Source organism: Artemia sp. Qi Xiang Cuo, chromosome 3, assembly GCF_049724085.1.
Source record: "Artemia sp. Qi Xiang Cuo chromosome 3, ASM4972408v1, whole genome shotgun sequence".
Taxonomy (NCBI): Eukaryota; Metazoa; Arthropoda; class Branchiopoda; order Anostraca; family Artemiidae; genus Artemia; species Artemia sp. Qi Xiang Cuo.
In genome coordinates this window covers 25469333-25484525 of record NC_142796.1, presented here as the reverse complement: position 1 = coordinate 25484525, position 15193 = coordinate 25469333, and the positions used below count along the sequence as shown (strand labels likewise).

The following is a 15193-nucleotide window of genomic DNA, read 5'->3' as shown; positions in this document are numbered from 1 at the left end:
AATTTGTGATGACCAAAAACAGTACGTCCTCGAATGGGGTAAGAAGAGAATGGGGTAAGAAGGATTTAAAAGGCATTGGAGCTCCATGGAAGGAAATTCAGAGTGAAGCTTTAAACAGATGAGTACAAGAGGAGTATACGCTGTTGTATTGGCTAAAGGCGACTTCAAGCTGAAAGGAACCGTTAGAAGTAGTAGTGGTGCTAATAACTAAAGATCATTAATGATAAAATGGTTCTTGAACCCACTCTTTTTATAGAAACAAAAGCGTGATTTTAGAATAAAAGACAATAAAAATGAAAACCCGGGGTTGTCTGTGCTAAATGAAAACAAAATCTTATGTTAAGACTGAACGTAAGAGGTCTCGTTTCCTCCTGTCCTTGTCATTCAAATACTTTTTTTATTTCTTAATTTTATTTATATATTTAAGAATTAGAGAACAAGCTGCTGAGAGATGTATTGGGAAAGCCGGTATCCACTTTCTTTTATGACTTATTCAACTATACTGATGGACCAAGACTTAGAGATCGCGTAAGCCACGGAGAAGTTGATATTTCTTGTATTCCCAAAGAATTGGCACAAAACTTATTGTTGGCATCTATGTTAGCTCTTATCCAATGGACCACGTTTATGGTTAATGCAGATAGAGAGACACAAGCCAAAGTTTTAAGCATTTACAAATATTTCGGGGAAGATATTGTCTTACCTGTGAGTACTAAAAATGGAATTAATAAAATGATGGAAAGCTATTCTAGTCAAGCTCATCCTGTAGCAGTTGCTTCATTGATGAAAATTAATTTGGAAAATGAAATTGAATTGTTTCTAAATGAAACATATACTCCAGATAGCTGTAGATGGCGAAGCTGCATTTATTATGATGTTGAATTTTCTTCAGAGATCACTGGATACTATCGAAGGTCATTTGCTAAGATTAATGAAATTATTTTATACGGAAAGGCTTACATAAGTAGTCTAGAAAGGTGAGTTGATATTTACGTATAGTATCTGTCTTATCTAGGGAATTGGGTTTCACCCAGTCCGTAGGTCGACGAACGTTAAATTTAGATGGAAATTGCTAATTATGTTTTAGCGTTAATTATTCAGGAGATTTTATAGAACCCTCCTTTCTTTTGGAGAAGCCTGAGGATAATGGAAGTAGTGGCTCCACTTACCTCTGAGGAGGCCCTCCCACTAAGAAAAAATAATTAATTTGTTTTGGTTATTTTTTTCAATTTTATTTAACAGTGTCATTAAAAGTTAAAGTTTTTCTTTGCAGAGTCTTTTCAGAGTGGTTTGAGCATTGGCCATACAATAAATATAATAATTTTATTTGTGAACCACTGTTCAACTACACAAGTGGAGTAATATGACAAAAGCAAGCATCCCTAGAAACACTTTTTACAGTGAGTTTGGGCGTTGTTTCCCAGACATTTTTGTGGGGTAAATAGTTTAGAAGTAATTTCAGTAGCCTCTCAACCTCCTTATAATAAATAGCTTAATAAGTTGAGACTGTTAATCCTTTTATCTGTAAATTTAGTTATTAAGGATTTGTTGATAAATGCTTATTTGTTTTTCTCAAAGCCTATTTTTTTCTGTATGCATTTGATTGAAGATTCATTGATGAATGAAAATTTCTTTGCAAGCTTGTGCCTCCAGACTGATAAACTTCAAATTAGAGAACGCAAACTGGTAAAACTAAAGCCGGTGCTTCGATCCCTGGGTTTGGCCTCTACATATTTAAAATGTGGTCAGCAGCTTGCTAATGCTCTCGCCACAGCAGCTCTTGGCGCTCAAGAAATTTAAAGGTAGCTGAAATAGGGGACGCTGATTGCTAATTTTGTTGCTAAAAAAAAATATTCATAATATACTGTGTATAACATGATAGTATTTGATGGGTACCAAAGGTATCGTTACTTACAATAATCGTTTTTCTTGAAAACATAGTCGATAATATTGACCGATGAAAACAGGGAGCAACTTCTACTCCCTCTTGCTGTATTTTTCTAACGAAGGGAAAACACAGGAAAAACCTTGCCCCACCCCTTGGGACCTGATTGAAAAAATATTCAGAGTTGAAATCCTATTTGTTGGATTTCCCAAAGGTACCGGAATTACCTAGCTGTTATTTCGACTTTAGATTCCTTTGGGTCCCAAAATGACTGAAACAAAAACTTTTAAAAAAATGCTTCTCTTTCATGAAGAAGGATGTTAAGACTTTCAAAAATAAATTTAACTCTTCAATAAAATTTTATCGTGCAAAAATTTGTTTGCTAAATTCAAAAATATAATGATATTCTCTCTATTGCTCACAATCTAATGCTAACAAAATATAATGCTAAAAATATATTGCTAAATTCAAAAATATAATGATATTCTCTCTATTGCTCACAATCTTTGTCTTGTACTTTTTATAAATATTTTTTTTATGCATTTTGATAGAATTTTAGGGCCGATTTTTATTGTGTTTTAAAGACTATATTTTAACTTTTGAATCGAGCAGTTTTAAAAAGAAACTCCTCAAGCCTAATCAGATCTATTGTTTTCATGAATTCAAGCCTTTCGTAGTCGTCCACATATTGGTTGGGGCACCATAACAACTGATATTTACATCCACCCATGCTCACTGAGCAAGGTTAAAGAAAAAACCGCTTCCAACACTATTTAATTGATAAATATCAATGTCCTTACAATATATTAAATAAAAAAAAACAAGTTTTTTTTTTAACTGAAAGCGACATTAAAACTTAAAACGAACAGAAATTATTTTGTAAATGAAAGGGGATGTCCCCTCTTCAACGCTTCGCTCTTTACGCTTAAAGTTTGACTTTGTCTCACAGTTTTATTTTTTAAAACAATGAAAAACTTTAGCGTAAAGAGCGAGGCGTTTAGGAGGGGACAGTCACTTTCATATAAGGAATAATTTCTGTTCGTTTTAATTTTCAATGTCGCTCCTTACTTTCAGTTAAAAAAAATTGTTCTTTTTATTTAATTTTTGATCGTTTTTTGAATAGTGCAGGTTTTGATTTTGGCTCACCGTACATGAACAATTAAAGTATAATTTTCAAATTGATTTTGCTTTTTTGGCTACATGACATTTTCGAAAGTTGCTTAATTTCATTTACGAACGTTTTTATTAGTAATAAATATACGTAACTTACGATTTAACTTAAGTAACGAACTTCTATATTCGTAAGTTTTTATTACGTATATTAGGGGGTTTCTCCCCCCCCCCCTATTCGATACCTCGCTCTTTACGCTAAAGTGGGAATCTTTTCCAATTCTTTAAGAATAACCCCTTAATCACAAAGGCCGTTAATTAGAATAAATAGCTCTTATGAAAGTACCAAAATAAAACTTAGCGTAAAGAGCGAGGTATGGACGAGGGGGCGAACCCAATCATATACGTAATAGTTTCTGTTCGTTTTAAGTTTTGATGTTGAAGAATTTTCAGATGAAAACTTGTTTTTTATATTTAATTTCTGATCATTTTTTTAAATAATGCTGGGAAATCCAGCACCCTCTTCATAGCAATGTTCCTTCCCCCATGAAAACTTCCTCCATGGAAAGATTTACCACTTAACTCCCGATCGACCCCCCCCCCCACTAATAGAAAAAATTCTCCCTGAAAACGTCTGTATACTTCCCAATAATCAATACTATACGTAAACATAGGGCAAAGTTCATAATTTGTAGTCCTTTCCCGGGGATTGTGGGGGGCTAAGTCATCCTCAAAGACATAGTTTTTATATTTTTTGACCATGCTGAACAAAATGGCTATCTTAAAATTTTGATCAGGTGACTTTGATAAAAAAATGAGCGTGGGAGGGGGCCTAGTTACCCTCCATTTTTTTGGTCACTTAACAAGGACACTAGAACTTTTAATTTCCGTTCAAATGAGCCCTCCCACAATATTCTAGGATCGCTGGGTCGATACAATCTTGGAAAAAAAACAACAAATAAACACACATCCGTGATCTTGCTTCTGGCAAAAAATACAAAATTCCATATTTTTGCAGATAGGAGCTTGAAACCTTTACAGTACGGTTCTCTAATACGCTTAATCTGTTTGTGTGATTTTCATTAAAGTTTGATGTCTTTTAGGGGTCTTTTCCCGTTTTATTTCGAAAATCAGGCAAATTTTCTCAGGCGCGTAACTTTTGATGGGTAAGACTAAACTTGATGAAACTTATATATTTGAAATCAGCATAAAGATTTGATTCTTTTCATGTATCTATTGGTATCAAAATTCTTTTTTTAAAGTTTCGGTTACTATTGAGCCGGGTCGCTCCTTACTTACAGTTCGTTACCACGAACTATTTGAAAAAGAAGAAAAGCTCCCTTTATATAGAAGTAACACCTTGCATTTAAAGTTACATCCTATATGGGCTATGCTTAAGGTAAAGTTTGTTTATTTAATGTTTTAATTATCCGATTCAAATAACAAAAGTTTTTGTATCTGGACATATTCTGTCTTCTACAGTTACGTAATATAACGGATTCTTCATTTTTGACGGTATTGTCATTAATTAATCGTCAGTAATAAAAGTGTCGGTAATGGTGGGCGGATGTTCGTCATTTTCCTTTTTATGTTTTTTTTCTTCTTCTTTTTCTCCCTCCCTGAAAACACGGCCACTGAGCCTTGGGGGGGGTATATAATACTAAATTTGCTTTTATCGTTTAAACTTATTGCTGAATCGTCGTCTATTGAACAAATGTATCTATCTATCGCGTGTGTTATATAGTAATAGTTGTTATTTTTTTACTGTTTTTTTCGATTTCTTTTTACTGTTTTTTCTTTATAGACTTCGACATGAAAGAAAACTTCGATCCAGACAACGGGAAAACTTGGAGAAAGTTTTGCAATTTTGGCCTTCGATTTTAAAATGCATTCTCCAATTTTTGAAGAAAATTTCTTTTGTTAATATTGCTGGTGACTGTCTTACTGATTTAGACTCTGAGAAAAAACATATAAGGTACTTGATTTTGACAGTTGCTCTCTTTTTAGACATTTACTGATGTGGGGGAGAAAGCTGATAAGCGTTATTTGCACTTAAGCAATAGACTTTTCCTTTAGAAATTCCTTTAGAAACCATTGTTTGCTTCATGCTGTCAGAGAATCATATAAAAATGCTCAAATACAAGAGGTTGTCACAACAATTTTAAGTTCCAATTACAAATAATTGTTTTGGTGAGGGTTTAACTTTATTTTATTGGTCAATTCCGGGGGGGGGGGGGAATAGAAGTCTACTGCTGTAATTTGCACCAAAAAGAGAAGATACTTATATTTACAGGTTCACCAGTTTCATATCTGTCCATTCAGTGATTCAGAATTATTATAGTGCTTCATCCATTCTTTAAAGAACGATTTAAAGAAGCTTTATCGATTAAGAATCATGATTATCCATCATAAGACCTAAGCATTAAAGTAGTTTTGACAGGTGTATATATGGTGAGACTAATTCTGTCACTCTACACTGGCCAATTAATTTTTTTAACACTTATGAATTAACGATTTTTATTTCTACTGCCTTTTTGGAGTAGAATTACTGAAAGTGACAATTTAGTGAAATTCTAACATCACTTTTTGATTATAATGTACAGGTTTCTGCCTAGTGAAAATTTCCTCAAATTCTCAATGTTTAGCATAACACTTCTTGGAGGCAGGTGGAATCCTTGGCTTTTGCTTTTTATCAGTTGTGTTATTCATCATGTAAGATGGCTGGATTTGGTTTAATCTAATCACACTTAAGTTAGAACCTTTTAGTAATATCATAAATGTATGGAAATAAAAACATCCTATTTTACTTTTTATCTGTTCATTTATTGAAATTCCTTCCTCTCTCTTCTTAAATTTACAAGATACTAAACTATGACAATTACTCTGTTCCTAGACGCATGGTCGACAGGGAAAGGGAACTTAAAAATGTTATTTAGACTATCTTGGTTGCCATAATCTGTTTATAAGAACCATCCGAGACTACCAAGGTAAAATTAGAAACATGCCAAGATTAAGACAAAGGATAATATTTGCGTATCAGAAGCATCAATACTTTTCAAGACTAGCAATCCACCGATTTAATACCAATGAGTATCGATATTCATGATATCATATCGAGTGTTGGTGAAAACAGTCTAGAGTAGAGTAGTACCTGTAGTAGTCCCTCTAGAGTAGTCCCTAGGCTTCTTGTCAAGTATCGTCAAAATAAACAGTGCTTTTATGTGTTATAAGTGGTAAAGGTCAAATGGTACCATTATAGTGGATAAGCTATAGTACTGTAGGGTGCCTCAAAATCTATAGGCTATAGTACTGAGGGATTTGTGGATCTCCTTATCATTCCTTGCTATATAATTTTGATTAGATATTAAAAGACTTATTGTGGGAGAAGTAGTCAATTTAACCTATGACTGAACATTTTGAGGGAAAACGACTAGGGAACGGTACTTGAAAAAGTGATTTCTCCGGCATTCCTTATCAATCTTGAATCATCTCTTAGAGTTTTGTTTCTTATTTATTTATATTTTTTCTTTTGTTTTTTTTTCTTTCTCTTTATGTGTTTAGTATGTTTTATTGTGATGTAAGTTAAGTTTTTTTTATTTATTTTATTTTTTTTTTTCCGTTGAGAAAGGCTCCCGAATGTGGGGCCGAAATATTTGGAGCTTTTGTGCATAATTAATTGTTTTGTATTTCACTGCTTTATAGAAAATTAAAACCCGTTTTTCTTGTTTAAAAATTTTATAGCAATTGTTGATTAATTCTCGGAAAGGTTCCGCTGAATATGGTGATTAAACGGAATGGAGATCTAGCGGAGAATATTTAATGCCTAGTTGCCGTAAATTATGAGAAAAGGCAAATAAATTCGGAAAACAAAAATTAAAACAACATTTTTTTTATAGAACCAATGACTGAGGCACACAATGAATTGAGGCACAGTCGGTGCCCCTCCAACATCTTCTTACCGCTAACTTTTCTGCACTGAACTAGACATTCTCCACCCTGTTTGTTGCGGAATGATATGCGAGTTGTCGGTTTGCATGACAAGAGGTACCAAGTGGGTCCTTGGCCTCTCAAACTTCATCTTTTGTCACCAAATTCTCAGTATAAAAGGTGGTCGTCATTCTTTTGCAGGTCTCCTGGAATTCGTGGGGCAAATATCCTTGGGCAATGGAACATAGGAATTATGATTTCCATAGGTATTACTCTTGTTGTCTGATCCTCACTCTAAAGTACCCATATGCGCTTGAAACGCATAGGATAAGCAATTTTCCGCCAAATGTGCCACTTAGATAGATTTTCAGAGGCGTTCACCCATTTTAGCCCCGTCTATGTTGCCAAAACCTCGCATTCCCTTGAAAATTCATAGGAAGGTACCTAAAGCCAGGGAGAGGTTAACCAAGAAATGTTAGATCCTTCACCTTTATATCCTGACAGGTAATGGCAGGCTTCAAAGTTTCATCATTTGAAGATTTCTTCTCTTTCCCAACGAGTTACTTTTAAGCAAGAACCGTAGAGCTTCAATATCTTCAGTGACAAAGGGGTTACATACTTGAGCTAGCTTCTCTGCATTTTGTTTTTTTTTTCTGATACGTTTTAAAGAGGGAAATTTGTCTTCATGCAATTGGCTACGCAGAATATATATATATATATATATATATGTGCATATACGCATATGTATATATATATATATATATATATATATATATATATATATATATATATATATATATATATATATATATATATATATATATATATATATATATATATATATATATATATATATATATATATATATATATATAATGCAACTGAGTGACTCAGTTTTACAATTATTAGTAAACTGTTTTTAGGGCAATCAGTCGGTGATAGACATGGAATTAAATTTTTACTTAATGGCTTGTATCCATGCCAAGCAAATACTATGATCAATCCATTGAAACCATGTAATCAAATTTAAATAAAAAAACACAATCACCAAGGAATCGTTTTGCCATTCGATATCTACATGGCCAAATTTTGGCTTGTAAGCCGCTTGTGGCTCTTTGAAAGAAGGAATCTGGCTATCGAAAATAAATCAAAACATAAGAGATATTTAATAATTCATCAAAATTGCAAAAAAATTAAAAGTAATGCTTATAATGTATAATATCGTTTAATAAAGTATCATTTAATAATATGTCTTGTTGTTAACAATATGTCTTATTGGTTCCTTTGCTACGATATTTCCATCATAAGTCTTTTGTTGTTTTGACAGCAACTTTCCTTGAAAGTTATGCTAACCAAGAGTAAATTTATGTAGGACACGTGCCTTGGGCTCAAAAGTAGCCTAGGTTAGGAAACTTTTACATTTCAAGCTATCTTTATCAATGTATTTAGGCTATTTAGTTCAATCTTATTATATGTTTAAATTATTTTAAACTATATTACATAACTATATTCAATAGTATTGAACTATTAATGAATATGAATCGTATTGTTAGGGGAATCACTAAACTAAAAGAAAAACAAAATAACTTCTTTAAACAAATTAAAAAAAAAATAACCATCGTTCACTGGCTGCTAAAATAACATCGTGAAAAGATTTTGTTAATGTTTTTCGATATAAATATAAAATTTGTTGTTTTTCTTCCTAATAATTATGGAATTTCTTTTGACTATTTCAAGATAATTATTCACATATTTCTTACGTTTCTTTAAATTTGTTACATTACATTTTAATTAACTTTTTAGTTAATTTTGACTAATTTAAGTTAATTACGGATTTACTAAAAAATATAAAGTTTTAATTATTGTTTTAACGGTAAAACAAATTGTACTTTTTTTCTACTAATACTACTAACAACTTGTTTTAAAGACTCAAAATTTTTCCCTCGGATTTTTACCTCTGTTAATTTGAATTAAAGAGACGATTTTCCTTCCTTGAATTTATTATCGCATCTGAAAAATTTCTGCCATTAAGGCACGTCTTCCCATTCACATCAATTGAAGGCATTTCTGCAAAACAAAACAAAAAAGATGATAATTTGCCCAGATAGTTTGGCTAACGCTTAATCTATAGTCAAACTTTCTTTCCATCGTATCTTGACTTCCAGTCATTCTTTCTTATCTTATTACTTTCTAATTTCCAGTGTGTCCAAATTGTACTTTGTTCAATAGTTATTTGACTTAGTAGACACAAAGCACCCCCTCCCTCGTTGCTTCTTCCCATTCTTGCTTGAAGTTACGATGTTCTCCTTCAAATTTCCTTCTTTCTTTTTATATTTTCTTTCTTTCTTTCTTTTTCTTTCTTTCTATTTCCCCCAAACACATTCAATCGAAATTGAGTGATAGCCATTTGTAATCAATAGTCCAAAGAGCATATAACAATGTCTTCAGTAATCAAATATAAGGAATATTTAGGTCGATGTTGAACTAAGTCTAACAAACTATTAAATAATGTCAAATTTTACTCTGTTTTCTAGATTAATCTGAATGTTAAATACGTCATAAAAAGAAAGAAAGAAGGAAATCTGAAGGAGAACATCGTAACTTAAGCAAGAACGGGAAGAATCAACGAGGGAGGGGGTACTTTGTGTCTTATCTGCAATAAGTCTTTTTCTCATTATAAAGCCAGTAAATTGAAATGGAACCATGAGTAAATGCATAGTAAATTCTTGGCAGTTATCGTATAAAGTCATACAACGTATTACTGAAATCAGTAAAGATTGCAAACATCCATTTTAATATATTGTAAAAAAAAAAACAATGCAGCATTCAGCTTGGCTTTGGCTGAATCATAATAATCTACATAATCATTATATAATTTACATATAATCTACAATTTTATCCCATGCGGTTCCACATCTTTTATTGTGATCGAAAAAACATTGAATATAGGAGTACTTAAAAATACTACTCGTGGAATTAATATTAAGAGTACACTTAAATACATATAGTCAAATACAAGTATACCACTGAACAATTTGGTAAGTACAGCAACAGATGGAACACCTGTAATGTTAGGGAAAAAATGTAGGCCTTATTGGTCTATTAAAAACAATCCTAGAGTATCAGAAATTCTACCACTCCCTTGAATTGTTTATCGTGAACACTTAGCTGAAACAAATTGCAAATACGAAAATGTAATAAAGGTGTGCCAAAAATCGCAAACTGTATTCGGACAAATTCAAAAACCCATTCAAGGACTTTCTTGAAGAATTGGGTCTCGGTGATCATCCTCAAGGTATAATGTTTATTGCCTTGTGCGATGGTTATTCACCTGTTCTAATTTATAATGGTTATTCTAATTTATAATTATTAATTTCTAATTGAATAATGGTTATTCAATGTTCTAAGCAGATTCGATGATTAAATGGATCCTTTCAGTAGCTTTCTTTAAGAAAAAGAAAAATAAAATCTGGAATTAAAGGATGATGAGTGGATTAGCGTTTGATGATGAACGTAGCGTTCAAAAAACAAAGATGAAGTTATTACGGATCTTATTCAAACAATTCTAAGTTTCATTAAAAACAAGAAGTTAAATCAGCTTTACAAACACGATTTAACGACAAAAATGCTCATCACTTTCTTCGCCTTGACAATAGACTCTCAAAAAGTGATGGAAAAAATTGAGTTTCACCTGTGCCTCGATGATTTGAGCAATTTAAAGATTTCTCTAAGTTTTCTCGTAGATTGCTTTGGAATTGACGCTATTAAAGATCGATCATCGACTCATCATTATATTTTAAATGAAACTACTACAGGATAAATGGAATTATTAGAACTTCAAGAGGATCATAGTATTAAAATGTGTCTCAAGAAAATCTGTTTATAGAGCACTGTCTTTGCGGTGATTTACTTTTTTCAACAATGAAGCTTATATGAAAGCACCATTCACAACGACTAAGTTACAAACGCCTATGCCATCTATCTGCAGAAAATAGCTGTTATGTAACAAAATTTGAATATACGTAGGTATTTGTTTCACAAAAATAAAAACCTTATAACACATTATGTTTTTGATATTATACTTTTATGTTGGCTTTCGTTGTCTGAGATTGTTGGGGTTCGGCTCCATCTGCAGTGAAGCTTGGAAGTGGTTTAATTTCGTCAAAATTCTGGGGAGAAGGGGGCAAATTTTCCTAAATCAAGTGAAAATGACAGTGAAAACTGAAAATTACCGTAAAAGCAAACATCAAATAATAAAAGCAGAACTCAAATAATAAAAACTAAGAACATCCTACAAATCAGCACCATGACTAGATACCATTTCTAGTTACATAAGATGCACTTGTAACAGAATATGCTGAAAATGGTTAAGTTATCCCGTTTCAAATTGCAACAGAGGTATTGGTTGGATACTAGATATATTAAACAGGTGCACATGCGGATATTGGCCTTCACATCATAATTTCCTCTGAAATCTTAAGGTCTTCACATGCTCCCCCATAATCCCCTACATGTTTCATATAATCTAACTTTTTTTTCTGCGTTAGAAAGTTTGGCTTCTCTTTCGTAATAAATCCCTGCATAAAAACCTGTTGTAGAGTATTAAGTTATTTCTTAGATTAAATTGCAATTTTTAAACAGATCTCCAGCCCCTGAAAACCGTCGAAGGCCTCAGAAAAATTAAACTAGGGCCCTTGCTTCACCTTACTGAAAAATCTCTTCTATTCAAGGAAATAATTATTTGAATGAGCATGGTAGTTTCTCTAGGGGCATAATAACATTTTAAATGCTAAGCCTCTAAAAGTAATATTTTAAGAGTTGATAATGTAAGGTAACATTATAAATGCAGATTTTCGAGGAATGTACTTAGGCGTCCTTTGAGGGAGCTGGAAAAGAGAGAACCTAGTTCATGAAGGATCGAATAATGAGCAAGTTGTCAGCTTGAATACTGAACCATCTAGAAGAGGGCGTATTCAGGTTACTTAATTTATGGAAATTGAAGATTTTGCGGTGGATATTTGCACCGCGTGTTTTAATCTAATTTGCTCATTGGTAATATGGAAATATCAATACATGATAATGAAATGGTACCATAGAAATTATTAAACCTAAATACTTTTTTACAAATCTGCCGGGAAATTGTGTTGGTAAAATTTCCTGTACGGGAAAAAGGTGGAAATTTAGAATAATCTTCAATTTTAGCTGTCTAACTTGGCTTTAATGGGATCTAAAAACGCTGACATGATAAACGGTATGGCACCGCTCAGACGCATCTATCAATCAAAAGAAATTTAATAAATTTGATGTTAATAAGTGTCTTATAATGTAGCAACTATGTAGATTGAGTATCTGCTCTTCAACCTCGACTCTGCCAGAAATTAAGAAGTCAATTTTTAGCATAAGTGCGAAGAATATATATCCATAAATCTACTTTACTTCAGTCACCTGCAATGGGTTCAAAGTATTTGAATGGCAAATATCTTGTCCTGTAGTTACCGAGTCCGGAATAGAGACATTTTTCTTAACTGAAATGAGAATCGTTAAAGGGAGCCGGCAACTATTTACCGGATATATTTCTAATTTTAAAATTTTCATAGTCTTACGTAGTCCATATTATATGTTTTGTAATGTTTACTCATAAAAAAACAAATAATTGTTTTATCCCATTATTTCAGATTTAAACTCTGAAGCTCAGAGGAATCTTTAGTTCCTTTTAACACTTGAGCTAAGTAGCGATTTCGACTGGGCTATTTGAAAACTGCTTTATTTGATTAGAAATGCTGGAAGACTAATATTCCGACTTTTGGTGCTTGTTGGCTCGTCCGGAGTGTTCTTGATTGAGCAATACCGAATCAAGAAGCATTAAGCAAGGGATTATATCATCCCAGCATTAAACCGGGTAATGACAACACGATTTCAAAACGATCATGGAAAGCGGAGTATCAGAGTATGTTACCCCTCCACTAATTTTAGCGATGAGTCCACCAAAGACAAGTTCTATTCTCTGCTGTCAGCATCGCTGTCACAGATATCGTCCCACAACGTTATCACACTTCTGGGTGACTTTCACGCCACTGTCTCCAATCCAGTCGGTGCTTCGTGGGGGGTGATTGGTGTTGCGACTCCAGACTTGGTCATTGAAAACGGTACCCGTCTCCTGCTGCTTTTCGCAGTAAATAACCTCGTTATCACAAATACATTCTTCCAAGGGAAGAGAATGCACAAAAATAATTGGTATAACAACAATAGAAAGACCAAGATTATGGACTACATCTTGGTATATCAGAGATGGAGATCTTCTATTACCACCCGCCAAACGTACAGGGGATTCGAACGAGGCAACACCGACCACAGATTTGTTTTGATTTGTTTTTTTATCCCTCCACCTCCGTCTCAAGAAATGTGACTCAGGAGCTAGAGATTTTCATTTTAATCTCTAGAACCACAACCGTCTCAACCACCCCTTCCTGAAGTCAAATTATGTCAAAACAAATCAACAACTTCCCATATCTCCGCTCCATTCTGTCAAAGGATGATTCAGTCGAGAGCGAAATCAACGCATGAATCCTCATGCCATCTTCTTTCCCAGCGAGACTCAGTAAAATGCGGCACAACCCTGTTGTCGTCCACCCCAATAAGATTTGGATACTCCATACATCTGTGGGCTCAGTCCTGCTATACAACACAGAAACTTGACCAACAACCATCACGACTTTGGAAAGAACGATGTGACTCAAATCATAGGAATCCGAAAGATGGAGGAAATTCGTTGGTACGATTTTATCAGTAACGCCAACCTCCTGAACACTATGAAGCGGATTCCATCTCCCCTGTAAGTGGCGTACCGTACGCTGAGATGGTATGACTATCTCATCAGAATGCAAAAATAAAACAAAAAAAAACATATACAGTATCGCCTACAATTTCAGCCGTGGCCGCTGGGTAGAAATAACCACGTGGTTTTCCAAAAAATAGATGGTCTGATAGTTTACTTCAGCTCCTAAGCATGACAGGTATAAGATTTGAAGATGTGCCCGTGGCTACTCAAGAGAGGGTGTCCTGGAGGAGGATAGCGTTTGCTCCGTTGATGCTGACGTCACGTCAGCAGGAGAATTAAGTCAAGTTAAGATTTGACGTTCGCTGTATTTTTCTCAATACTGGGACTTAGGTGATTGCTTCTCCCGACTAAACCTTAGGATTATGCCTTACTTCCATCCGAGCAACCTAAATGGGAAATACAATACGATCTTAGCATTTTTGGTTGTTTCTGTGAAATAAAAAAAATCGTGCTCATTAATGAGTATCACAGGCTAGTTAACTGTTTGAAAACCCTTTTTTTTTTGTCTAAGAGGTTGGTTTATTACATGATATCTTGGTATTTTTTGTGCATCCTAGACAAGTGCCGTAAAAGGTGCCATTAAGAACTTGCCTACACCGAAAAACAAAGAGTTGACTTGTAATAGATGTTGTGGCTTTGTTTGACTTCAAATTTCAAATAAGGGAACGATCAGTTTTCGGGTTCTTTGTACTGGCTTGAAATTTGAAATAGCAACAGTGGCTAATAATGTAGGTTTTTCGGTATACTTAAGGAATAATGCGATTACTACTGCTAACAACTCACTGCTACAACAAGTTACCTGAGGCCAACAGAACTGTACATGATCCTCCTCCACCCTACTCTGTTCAAAGCTTTATCTTTACACCCACCCCCATGAAGCTATAATTTCCCCCTCTCACGCCTACCTTTTCCCCAAACGCATCCAATAAACATTTGTAGATAGCCATTTCGTTCAACACTTAAAAGTTTTGGAAATCAGGTCTCAGAAACCTCAGGGCAAGGGTTGTAAGTTATGCCGTGGGGGTATATAAGGTTTTTATAGATAGTGCTGTTGTAGAAACTTCAAAAAGGGCTCATTCGATTGGAAATTGAAAGGACTAGTACCCTTTTAATAATCAAAAGTAATTGAAGGGCTACTAATCCCCCTCTCACGCCCACCATTTCCTCAAACACGTCCAATCAAAATATTTAGATATCCAGTTTGTTCAACGTAGTTGAAAGTTCTGGAAATTAAGTCTTTGAGAATAAAAACACCCTCACAGCCCTCAGGGTAAGGGTTGCAAGTTGTGTCCTGGGGGCATATAAGGTTTCTATAGAAAGTGTTGTCGTAGAAACTACAAAAAGGACTCAGTCGATTGGAAATTGAAAGGGCTAGTGGCCTTTTTAATAGTAAAAAGTGATTGGAGGGCAACTAACCTCCCTCTCACGCCCAC

At 34.0% G+C, this 15193-nt stretch overlaps 1 protein-coding gene across 1 annotated transcript in view; it reads left to right on the top strand.

Annotated features, from left to right (window-relative positions):
* The window catches only part of LOC148953918 (endoplasmic reticulum membrane-associated RNA degradation protein-like), a 30709-nt gene extending 21118 nt beyond the window's left edge, over window positions 1-9591 (top strand). The window contains exons 5-7 of the mRNA XM_089086020.1: window positions 428-977; window positions 4800-4970; window positions 9457-9591. Coding sequence (XP_088942146.1) covers window positions 428-977; window positions 4800-4970; window positions 9457-9466 — 731 coding nt within the window. The 3' untranslated portion in view covers window positions 9467-9591. The remainder of the gene's footprint in view (window positions 1-427; window positions 978-4799; window positions 4971-9456) is intronic.
* Window positions 9592-15193: the final 5602 nt, after the last annotated feature.